The sequence below is a fragment of the Mytilus edulis genome, chromosome 5 (assembly GCF_963676685.1).
Source record: "Mytilus edulis chromosome 5, xbMytEdul2.2, whole genome shotgun sequence".
Taxonomy (NCBI): Eukaryota; Metazoa; Mollusca; class Bivalvia; order Mytilida; family Mytilidae; genus Mytilus; species Mytilus edulis.
Window position 1 is genome coordinate 15,214,857 of NC_092348.1, and position 12,986 is coordinate 15,227,842.

The following is a 12,986-nucleotide window of genomic DNA, read 5'->3' on the forward strand; positions in this document are numbered from 1 at the left end:
TAAAAATACACGCTTTTGATATAGGAAGAGTTTGGTCCTAAAATTCCATGTTATCTAATTTATGCTATTCAAGTGTTAATTTGAAGAAAGATATAAAATGTAAAATATCTAATAAATAACAAATTTGTAAGCTCTGGCGTATAACAACAGCAATGATGTCATATAAGACGATTTGAAGAGCAATCATACGATAGTTTTGACTAAATATAGTAATGTTTTGGCAGATCTTGCCTGTAACGACTTTAGCCATATGCAAGAACCACTGTAGTTATTTGTCAGGATGTGTGTCTCGCCATTTTTTTTATGACGATTTATATCGGTGCACGTGTGTGGCTGGTGTTTTTTTTTTTTTTTTTATTTAGAAGGAAATAGATCTAAATGGGAGTTAAACGTGAATAAAACTGGTATACTATTTACGTAGTATATCTCATACCTTTGAAGTTTAGCACTTTTAGAATATAAACAGTTAAACAAACAAAATGTTTAGTGTATCAAAATGTGCATCTATTAGATCGTAAATATTGGTTCAGATTTAATATACAGTCCAATTTAAAGCCAAATTTTGCATTTGCGTTGCCCTCCCAATATAAAGATGTAATTCAATTGTTTAAATTTTTAGCGAAAAGCAGGTATTTGCCCTACTTTTGCTTTTGTTCTAGAGACCAAATCAAATTGATCCTTATTGGATCGCACTTCTTGATAAAGGCCTCCATTATTTTAAATTGTGAATTTGTCTACTTTGTTTCATCCTTCATTGTGAAAACTTTACCTGTTTAATACAGAACGATCTTTAAGTATATATATTTTTCTAATAACACATTGGAGAAATCAACTAGATCGAAACCTGATGATCGAATGGAGTTTTTTTAGAATATGGTTTTGATCTTCCAGTTGGCAAACCCTTTTGATATGTATATACTTTTATACGAAAAAACAAAGTAATTTGTCTTTTTTAATTAAAACATGTTCGATACTGAAAAGTGTTTGATTAATAAGAGTGTACTTACTATTTTCTATACAATCGGTGATATGAGGATTGGCACAGACAAATTGAAGATTGAAGAACAATGTCTATACTCTTCATATTGATATCTTTTTAGGTAATAGACTGAGGAATATAGCGGTTACAGTTGGACAAAATCTTCATAAGATGGAACATTGTAGTAATTTTAAAGGACCTGGTAAAAATGGACAATTCATAGTGTTAACATGCAAGACTCCAATCTCAGGCCGCTATGTGAAAATTTTGAGAAGCGGAAAGGGATATCTTAGTTTGGCAGAAGTTCAAGTGTTAGGCCATACAGGTAAACATTTTAAGATTTATTTAAAAATCTATCTGGTTGTATGTTTGTACTGACATCCGTTTTATTGATAAAGGGAAAACAGAAAACCTGTTAATTTTGCTGCTTAAATTTGGGACAAAGAATTTAAAAAAGTACGTTGATTATGATTTCCAAGAAAATCAAAAAATTGTTATAAAATTGTTGAGTTAAAATGAACTTAATAGTTACCAAACGTACCAGGTTTATAATTTAAGACGCCAGTCGTGCGTTTCGTCTCAATAAGACTCACCAGTGACGCTAAGAACAAAATTGTTATAAAGCCAAAAGAGTACAAAGAGCATTGAGGAACAAAATACTGCTTTATCTTTAAATAGTTTTATCTAAGAAGAAATTTTTTTTTATAAGTTTTGACTGGCTCTTATATGTGAATGAAAAGAAAAGAGTTAACAAAACAATCACCCAGGAAGGTTAAACAGCAATCGTTGATCTGTAAGGAGCATATATATAAATGCAATATAACTTTTGAGAAATACAACTGATGGCATTAAATAATATATACGTAGTATTTCTGTATTCTATTCCTTTTGGTTATTCCATCTTTTCTGCAGGATTTTTAACTATTACATCAATGTGAGCAACTCGAGAGTAACTCCCCATCATTTGCAGGGAACTATATTTCAATCAAAAGATATAAAAATTAACAACTATAGGGCCCTTCGACAATAAGAAGAAAAAAAAAATATGCGTTGTTTAAACTATGAAAGGTCAAGAAATGACTAATGAATAACAATTTATGCCGGCGTCATACGTTGGCGTACAGACCGGCGTGCACCAAACGTACAGACAAAATGGGTATGCGTTAGTTGCACGCCAGAGGAACGCTAAGCAATCGTTAAACGCGCGTTAAATAAGTTTGAAGTACGTCGAAATACGCTTGGCGAACGCTACAACTTAAGGATTTTTTTAAGCAGCATAAAAATGTTCATCCAGCTCAAGCGTGTGTCTAGCATATACCTGCACACTACACGCACGTTATACATACGCTACAAGCGCGTTTAACGCGCTACAGATAAGTTTGGAAGAACGTTTAAGGCACGTTGTATACGCTTTAAGATCGTTCAACTTTAACTAAAACGTATGCGGTTGTGTTTGTAGCAAACACCCCAAAATAGAACGTACAATACACGACCAGGACGCGTTTCAAATATGTTCAAGAAACTGTTTTCCTTCGTAGCGTGCATTTCATCTACATAAGACAAACGACAGACATACGCCAACGTAGTTTCTTGAACGCCAAACAGACGTTTCTCGTACGCCCAATACAATGAACACGTTAAAGGAACGATTGACAGGTTGAATGCATCCAAAATTACTAGCGGATAGACATGATTTTTTAACACGTCCGGCGTACGTCGGAGCTAAACGCTGATGTGTGACGCCGGTATTAGACGATAAAAACTAATGACCTTATATATTTATCCAAAAAAAATCATGTTTTATCGCCAATCTGTTTTGTTTTAATTATCTGCTAATTTTTGCACTAACAATTTAAACATGGACACATAAAATTGACAAGTCAGTAGTAATATAACTAACAAGTATGCCATAGTGTTTATATAGCAAATTTTTGTTTTCCCCTACCAATGCTATGGAAGAGTAAACTATGAGTAAAAATATACACATACTCCTTCCAATCTTTCCATTAGTAATTTTAGATCACTTTGATTAATCAAATTTATTTAGAGTTCAAACAAGTATGAAAACAGATCAGTGTTGATAATATGTTTGGATAATTGACAGTGTTTTCTGACCTGGAGTTCGCTGGTTTATCGCCTTGAGTTCTATGTTTAACTGTTGTGCACAGTGACAGACAACCTGTACAAAACACTGAAAATAGCATTGTATTTTTTTATAATGCTAATAGTTTCGTATAAAAAAAAGTAGGGGTTATTCCCCGACTCAAAATAACCATGGAGGGAAATCCCTTTTTATTTACGTATTTGGTGAAAAGTATCATGTTTTTTGTATTTGTTTGACAAAACTAGTTTCAAAATTAGCTTCAATAGAATAGGTTGAATGATTAAAATTAGATTAAAAATTCGATTAAATATACATCTTGTAAGGGGAGACAACACTGTAAAAATGCTGGGTTTTTTTGGCAGTAAAAATTTTGCACGCACAATTTAAATATGGAAACATGATATCATCAAATCCACATGCACGTTAAATCATTGCTCTTATATTTTAGAGAAAAAAGTAATTCCTGCAAAACCAAAAGGTAAGATACTAGTTTCTATCATAGGATCAACTTACTGCTATTATTACTGTTATTCTGTAATAAAAAATACAATATTGGTCTCACGTTGAAAAAATCGAAGATGCAAGAAGAAATAAATTTGAACCACATAAAAAGACAAAACTAGCAACACATGTTTTTAGAGGCCAGCCAACATTATCGATTTTCATTAACAAGTAGTCCTTTGTTTAGTTTTCAAAAGAAATTACATAATAAAAATAAGTTTGCTAAAAATATGTATACCCGCTATAAAAATGCTGCATAGATAGTCAATTCCTTGTTCTTGTCTACATTTGAATAGAAGGTTATAATCCAAGTTGAGTCAGAATGCATGAAATTAAAAAAATCATGAATTATTTGTAATTATTTTTATACATTTAGAAAAATTTAGAATATTTGCACTTTATTTTAGGGAAAAAAGTAAAAACTGCAAAACCAAAAGGTAAGATATTAGTCTCTATCATTGAATCAACTTTTGTATATAACCACTATGTTGTAGTTTGTTTAGTCTTCAAAAGAAATTACATAATAAAAATAAGTTTGCTAAAATTATGTATACCCGCTATAAAAATGCTGCATAGATAGTCAATTCCTTGTTCTTGTCTACATTTGAATAGAAGGTTATAATCCAAGTTGAGTCAGAATGCATGAAATTAAAAAAATCATGAATTATTTGTAATTATTTTTATACATTTTGAAAAATTTAGAATATTTGCACTTTATTTTAGGGAAAAAAGTAAAAACTGCAAAACCAAAAGGTAAGATACTAGTTTCTATCATAGGATCAACTTACTGCTATTATTACTGTTATTCTGTAATAGAAAATACAATATTGGTCTCACGTTGAAAAAATCGAAGATGCAAGAAGAAATAAATTTGAACCACATAAAAAGACAAAACTAGCAACACATGTTTTTAGAGGCCAGCCAACATTATCGATTTTTATTAACAAGTAGTCCTTTGTTTAGTTTTCAAAAGAAATTACATAATAAAAATAAGTTTGCTAAAAATATGTATACCCGCTATAAAAATGCTGCATAGATAGTCAATTCCTTGTTCTTGTCTAATTTGAATAGAAGGTTATAATCCAAGTTGAGTCAGAATGCATGAAATTAAAAAAATCATTAATTATTTGTAATTATTTTTATACATTTTGAAAAATTTAGAATATTTGCACTTTATTTTAGGGAAAAAAGTAAAAACTGCAAAACCAAAAGGTAAGATATTAGTCTCTATCATTGAATCAACTTATGTATATATCCACTATGTTGTATTGAAAACAATTGTATTGTGCACGAGTTAAAAAATTGAAGTAAACAAAATGAAATAAATATTTAACACATAAAAAGACAGAACTAGCAACAAAGAAGACTAAAATGCATATTGATTAGGAAAAACATATCTTTACCAAATGCCTTAATTCATAACAAGTAAATCTATTTTGTTTCGTTTTAACAATTATGGGAATCTTGAAGAAATGAAGATTTGATAAATGTACGTCCATCAACGACAAAGAACATTAAGACATTGTATGTCACCTATCCTATCACACGGGTGTCATTCGGTTTAACGAGAGAAATGATCGTGAAAGAATATCTAACGGTGGTCAAGTATTGCGAGACGATCGTGAAAGCTCTGGTACCGGATCGTGAAAGACATTTAATGTTAATCCTAGTATCATGTCTTGCTTAAACTAAACTTTGTATTGATGGGTCTGTTTTTACCTTTGATATGTTATTGTGTTATTTAAATGTGAGCAAACATTTTGATGTTATTTGAATTATCAATAAATGATCATGTACATTGGGCTCGTTTACTTCTTGTTAACATCATTTTTCTCTCCATATTACTATCGAAACCACTATGGTCAACAACTTCCTTAATAGCAGGTCCTTAATTGATTACTAAGGCAGAACAGCTGTATCAGAAAAAGAAGAAAACAAGATACATTCGCATGTGTTGAGAAATAGAATGATCATGTTACGTTATATATATATAGATGCAAACGATGTATAAGCAAAACGTGATACTAGTCCAGTAAAAAAATTTGAAATTGTAATATGTTCTTTTCTGTATTTGACATCAATTGAACAGTCATTTCAGATATTCAAGAAGATAATGATAGTTATCAATAAACAAATATGTAGTGATGCATTCTATTTAAATACAACAGACATAACATTATTCATTCATTAGCTTGTGTCTGGTAAAAAAAACCAGGCGAAAGATATTAAAGGGACATTGAAATTGACAATGTCATAGTAAAAAAATTAAATTGATCAAAAGGAAAACAGCATACTCAACACTTTATCGAAGACTTGAGACTGAGTAAGACGAACACCTTCAAAAGATTGGAGGTAAATCAAGTGGTCGAAGGGTGGGCATATCCTGCACCGCATGTGACACCCGTTGTGCTGCTCATGTACGTACAAACCCGGTGATAAGGCTAATCCTGTAAGTCCTATACTGTGGAAATAATATGGGGAGTGGTTATGACAAGCTAAACATATCTATCGTCATCTGTGAATCAGATATTTCTTGACAAATAAAATTGAGAATGGAAATGGGGAATGTGTCAAAGAGACAACAACCCAACCAAATAAAAAACAACAGCAGAGGGTTACCAACAGGTCTTCAATGTAGCGAGAAATTCCCGCACCCGGAGGCGTCCTTCAGCTGGCCCCTAAACAAATATATACTAGTCCAGTGATAATGAACGCCATACTAATTTCCAAATTGTACACAAGAAACTAAAATTAAAATAATACAAGACTAGCAAAGGCCAGAGGCTCCTGACTTGGGACAGGCGCAAAAATGCGGCGGGGTTAAACATGTTTGTGAGATCTCAACCCTCCCCCTATACCTCTAACCAATGTAGAAAAGTAAACGCATAACAATACGCACATTAAAATTCAGTTCAAGAGAAGTCCGAGTCTGATGTCAGAAGATGTAACCAAAGAAAATAAACAAAATGACAATAATACATAAATAACAACAGACTACTAGCAGTTAACTGACATGTCAGCTCCAGACTTCAATTAAACTGACTGAAAGATTATGATTTCATCATATGAACATCAGGCACAATCCTTCCCGTAAGGGGTTTAGTATCATACCATCATAACATATATGAGAAGAACATAACCCGTGTCATGCCAACAACTGTTATTAGAATAAATGTGTTTAGTTCCGATGCAAAGACCTTATCAGTGACTCAATATTAACGCCAAAATATGCAATTTTTAATGACTTGACAACAGTATCGTAATTATATCCCTTCTTAATAAGTCTATTCAAAGGTTTTGTAAGTTTCTGAGGTGAATACTGACACCTTTGTGCTTTATAAAGAATATTTCCATAAAAAATTGGATGTGAAATACCTGAACGTATTAGAAGTCTGCATGTTGAGCTATATTTACGAATGATGTCTTTATACCGATGATAAAATTTAGTAAATGTTTTGACTAGTTTGTGATCTCGAAAACCCTGGTGTAATAATTTTTCAGTAATACATAAATTTCTCTCGTTAAAATCTAAAACATTGTTACATACACGAGCGAATCGTACAAGTTGAGATATATAAACACCGTAAGATGGTGACAAGGGAACGTCACCATCTAAAAACGGATAATTAACGATAGGAAATGAAAAATCATCCCTTTTATCATAAATTTTAGTATTCAGCTTTCCATTAGTGATATAGATATCAAGATCGAGAAAAGGGCAGTGGTCATTGTTAGTATTAGCTTTATTTAAAGTAAGTTCAACAGGATAAATTTCATTAATATACATACTGAAGTCGTCATTATTGAGAGCCAAAATATCATCCAAATATCTAAAAGTATTATTAAATTTGTTTATCAGATGTTGTTTCGATGGGTCTTTGCTTATTTTTGTCATAAATTGTAACTCATAACAATACAAAAACAGGTCCGCAATAAGTGGTGCACAGTTAGTCCCCGTTGGAATTCCGATACTCTGGCGATATACGGAATCCCCAAAGCGAACAAAAATGTTATCTAGTAAAAATTCAAGAGCATATATAGTATCAAAGCATGTCCAATTAACATAGTTTTTTTGTTTATTGCTACTAAAAAATGACCTAAAAGAGTTTGAACATATATATTCACATTCTGATTTTTTGAATGCCCATTTAATTAGGTGTGTGAATTTTTTCTTAATGAGAATGTGAGGCAATGTGGTATACAGGGTAGAAAAATCAAAACTTTGAACAGATTCAAAATCATCAATATAAGCATGCAATTCTTGCTGGCGGTCGAAGACTTTGCAAAGGGGTGATTTTAACATCACTTATTGATCTCTTTGTTGTATAGCATTCTTGTAAGCAGCAACCTTCTATAGTGGAAATATTGATAAGAAATACAAATTCTGGAATATTTAATCAACTGGAGCATATATGCGTATGTTAATTTTTTAAGTGTATTAATTTCCTACAGGATATAACTATGCCCTTCGAAGAAAAGCATCACAGAGTTCAACACACAATTCAAGATTTCCTGCTTCAAAGGCAGTCGATGGAGTGGAAAACACGTTTACACACACAAAGCACCAAAACAATCCATATTGGAGTGTTGATTTGGGGAAAACTGTCAGCGTAAAGCAGATCAATATTATTAACAGAAAAAATTGCTGTGGTAAGGAGTCAGAAGAAAAGTACATTTGTAATAAGATTCAAAATAAATTGACGTGTGTTAAATGAGTGTTAACTTTTAATTTTTAAATAATGCACTTTAATAGACACGTTTATATGATAATATGTTAATCATAAAACTCTCAACTAAATTGATTTAAGTTTAGTACTGATTTCATATCTTTAGAAGTTTTATGTCATATAATAAATAATCCGCTCATAAAAAAATCACCTTTAACACTGTTTTAAATTTCAGGATATATATAATTAAATACAATACTGTCTTTAGAGAAAATATTTCACATATTAGTCACATTTCATAAAAGAACGATCTATTTTGTTTATGAGGTCACTCTGTTTAGTATCAAGAAAACAAGATACTAAAAAAGGAATGAAATTTGAAAAGCGGTTTCATGATCTAGTATATGAAATTGTAACCTTTCTGGAATTTTGGGCCATATAGATTAAGTGAATAAAGAGGACGATATCTGCTGATTTTTCGGGTCACTTGATCGACGGTTAAAATCATTCATTCTAAGAATTTATTTTAATTAGACGATATAACTCTCTTCAATCAAAACTTACATTGGGGAGGGGTATTGAAACTAACCATCTAACAGTTCGTTAAATACTGAAATGTATGTGTCTTGAATATGCCTAAAATATTTTCGAACGGATGTTAAATGGCTCACAAGAAATCAACCAATGATCAGTAAAATTAAGGCTTTTCTGAAAGTCACTTGTTGAATATGGCTTTATAATTGTTTCTCAAAAAGAAATATGGATAGAGAACATCCAAAAAAATCGAAGGTTTCCATTTGTAAAAATACACGCTTCTGATATAGGAAGAGTTTGGTCCTAAAATTCCATGTTATCTAATTTATGCTATTCAAGTGTTAATTTGAAGAAAGATATAAAATGTAAAATATCTAATAAATAACAAATTTGTAAGCTCTGGCGTATAACAACAGCAATGATGTCATATAAGACGATTTGAAGAGCAATCATACGATAGTTTTGACTAAATATAGTAATGTTTTGGCAGATCTTGCCTGTAACGACTTTAGCCATATGCAAGAACCACTGTAGTTATTTGTCAGGATGTGTGTCTCGCCATTTTTTTTATGACGATTTATATCGGTGCACGTGTGTGGCTGGTGTTTTTTTTTTTTATTATTTAGAAGGAAATAGATCTAAATGGGAGTTAAACGTGAATAAAACTGGTATACTATTTACGTAGTATATCTCATACCTTTGAAGTTTAGCACTTTTAGAATATAAACAGTTAAACAAACAAAATGTTTAGTGTATCAAAATGTGCATCTATTAGATCGTCAATATTGGTTCAGATTTAATATACAGTCCAATTTAAAGCCAAATTTTGCATTTGCGTTGCCCTCCCAATATAAAGATGTAATTCAATTGTTTAAATTTTTAGCGAAAAGCAGGTATTTGCCCTACTTTTGCTTTTGTTCTAGAGACCAAATCAAATTGATCCTTATTGGATCGCACTTCTTGATAAAGGCCTCCATTATTTTAAATTGAAAATTGTCTACTTTGTTTCATCCTTCATTGTGAAAACTTTACCTGTTTAATACAGAACGATCTTTAAGTATATATATTTTTCTAATAACACGTTGGAAAAATCAACTAGATCGAAACCTGATGATCGAATGGAGTTGTTTTAGAATATGGTTTTGATCTTCCAGTTGGCAAACCCTCTTGATATGTATATACTTTTATACGAAAAACAAAATAATTTGTCTTTTTTAATTAAAACATGTTCGATACTGAAAAGTGTTTGATTAATAAGAGTGTACTTACTATTTTCTATACAATCGGTGATATGAGGATTGGTACAGACAAATTGAAGATTGAAGAACAATGTCTATACTCTTCATATTGATATCTTTTTAGGTAATAGACTGAGGAATATAGCGGTTACAGTTGGACAAAATCTTCATAAGATGGAACATTGTAGTAATTTTAAAGGACCTGGTAAAAATGGACAATTCATAGTGTTAACATGCAAGACTCCAATCTCAGGCCGCTATGTGAAAATTTTGAGAAGCGGAAAGGGATATCTTAGTTTGGCAGAAGTTCAAGTGATAGGCCATACAGGTAAACATTTTAAGATTTATTTAAAAATCTATCTGGTTGTATGTTTGTACTGACATCCGTTTTATTGATAAAGGGAAAACAGAAAACCCGTTAATTTTGCTGCTTAAATTTGGGACAAAGAATTTAAAAAAGTACGTTGATTATGATTTCCAAGAAAATCGAAAAATTGTTATAAAATTGTTGAGTTGAAATGAACTAAATAGTTACCGAACGTACCAGGTTTATAATTTAAGACGCCAGACGTGCGTTTCGTCTCAATAAGACTCACCAGTGACGCTCAGATCAAAATAGTTACAGTGGAGATCACTTCTAACCTCTCATTAGAACTGTCAGAATATTCTGTCATAGAACTGTTCTAACCTGTCCTAGAACAGTTCTAGCTAGAACAGTTCTACCCTAGAACTGTTCTAGGTAGAACTGTCAGGATCAGTTCTAGGTAGAACTGACTAAATCAGTTCTAGATAGAACTGTCAGGATCAGTTCTAGGGTAGAACTGTCAGGATCAGTTCTAGGTAGAACTGACCAAATCAGTTCTAACCGTAGAACTGTCAGCAGAACTGACCAAATCAGTCAGGACTGTAGAACAGTTCTAAATGACGTCACTGCAGAAAGGGCAATTTAGAATTTAGAAGAAAAAATCAGTTCCAATTACTTTACTATATATAATAGCAGATTTTTCTATATTTTTTACTGATCAAAATTTACATATACAAATATCGGTGGATAGGAGGTTATCCAACTCATCGGAGTAATATTTTTATGAGATTGAAAATGAAACATCATTGTTTGCGTTTCTTTGTTCCCCGTTTTTAACAGTCTCTTCATAATTATAACTCTGCATTTAATTCAAGTAAATTTAATCTTAATTTACCTTGTTTGCCTTGGATTTACATTCATGATTTAAGATTCTGTTTGGACAAATGCTCAAACGAAAATTGTACAGTGGATGAATTATGGGATATCATAGTAATGAACACAGTGTTGTTAAAAGCAAGAAAACTTTGTACATTTGCACCTCGAGATTTGCACTGAGGTCTCAGATTTGCATTATCTCGTTGCCAAACTTATCCATAACGATAATGAATAATATCTGGGAGTCTGGAACGTCAGAAAAATATACTCGATCTGAACATGAATGAAATATTTGCCACTGGACGTAAGGCTACAAACAAAACCAATCATTTTCCTTCTTCAAATTATATTAACAGTATAGTCAGTATACCTTTCCAAGAAGAGAACTTCTCATACATGTACTTTTCATTTTAAAATAAAGTATATGAATCAGTGATGTGAGTGTTGGATGATTCCCTTAAATAGTTCTGTTTAAAAAAAACCCATCATGAACTACTGACTAAATAAAAATTCACTTTTTGTGACGGTTCATTATTTAATAATTTAAGTTTGGATGTAATGGGTCTTCTGTCGTTATTGTGTTATCAGCGCCCATAGACATAAGTTAGTCATGTTTGTTCAATTTCCAATATTGCAGTTATTTATATATACTACAGTAAAAAAAATATAACCGAAGTACTGTTCAACTATATAGACTCACATAAAAAAGCAAATATGGTCAGTTTTGGTTGATGCGGTCAAAAGATTTTATTATACAACTCAGTCTGAAGTATGAAAACTACTGATATTTGTTTACGATTCAATACTTTGAATAAAAAGAGGACATGCTGGCACTATAAATTCATGCGAACAAAATTTTGAGGTCTTTGTTATCCAATATTGCTATAACTTGTATATATTACAGTCCCTCTTGACCTAAAATTATAACTGAATTACTGTACAGCTATATAGATTTGCAGAAAGAAAGAGCAAATAAGTTCAGTTTAGATTGATGCGGTCAAAAGATTTTATTACACGACTCAGTCTGAAGTATGAAAACTACTGATATTTGTTTACGATTCAATACTTTGAATAAAAAGAGGACATGCTGCCACTATAAATTCATGCGAACAAAATTTTGAGGTCATTGTTTTCCAATATTGCTGTAACTTGTATATTACAGTCCCTCTTGACCTAAAATTATAACTGAATTGTTGTACAGCTATATAGATTTGCAGAAAGAAAGAGCAAATAAGGTCAGTTTAGATTGATGCAGTCAAAAGATTTTATGACACGACTCAGTCTGAAGTTTAAAAACTAATGATATTTGTTTTCGATTCAATACTTTGAATAAAAAGAGGACAAGCTGGCACTATAAATTCATGCGTACAAAATTTTGAGGTCATTGTTTTCCAATATTGCTATAACTTGTATATATTACAGTCCCTCTTGACCTAAAATTATAACTGAATTGCTGTACAGCTATATAGATTTGCAGAAAGAAAGAGCAAATAAGGTCAGTTTAGATTGATGCGGTCAAAAGATTTTATTACACGACTCAGTCTGAAGTATGAAAACTACTGATATTTGTTTACGATTCAATACTTTGAATAAAAAGAGGATATGCTGGCGCTATAAATTCATGCGAACAAAATTTTGAGGTCATTGTTTTCCAATATTGCTATAACTTGTATATATTACAGTCCCTCTTGACGTAAAATTATAGCTGAATTACTGTACAGCTATATAGATTTGCAGAACGAAAGAGCAAATAAGGTCAGTTTAGATTGATGCGGTCAAAAGA

At 31.6% G+C, this 12,986-nt stretch overlaps 1 protein-coding gene across 1 annotated transcript in view; it reads left to right on the forward strand.

Annotated features, from left to right (window-relative positions):
• The window catches only part of LOC139523060 (uncharacterized), a 305,106-nt gene that overhangs the window by 160,466 nt on the left and 131,654 nt on the right, over nucleotides 1–12,986 (forward strand). The window contains exons 99-105 of the mRNA XM_071316817.1: nucleotides 1,101–1,304; nucleotides 3,532–3,561; nucleotides 3,992–4,021; nucleotides 4,308–4,337; nucleotides 4,767–4,796; nucleotides 8,037–8,234; nucleotides 10,148–10,351. Of these exons, the coding sequence (XP_071172918.1) occupies nucleotides 1,101–1,304; nucleotides 3,532–3,561; nucleotides 3,992–4,021; nucleotides 4,308–4,337; nucleotides 4,767–4,796; nucleotides 8,037–8,234; nucleotides 10,148–10,351 (726 nt within the window). The remainder of the gene's footprint in view (nucleotides 1–1,100; nucleotides 1,305–3,531; nucleotides 3,562–3,991; nucleotides 4,022–4,307; nucleotides 4,338–4,766; nucleotides 4,797–8,036; nucleotides 8,235–10,147; nucleotides 10,352–12,986) is intronic.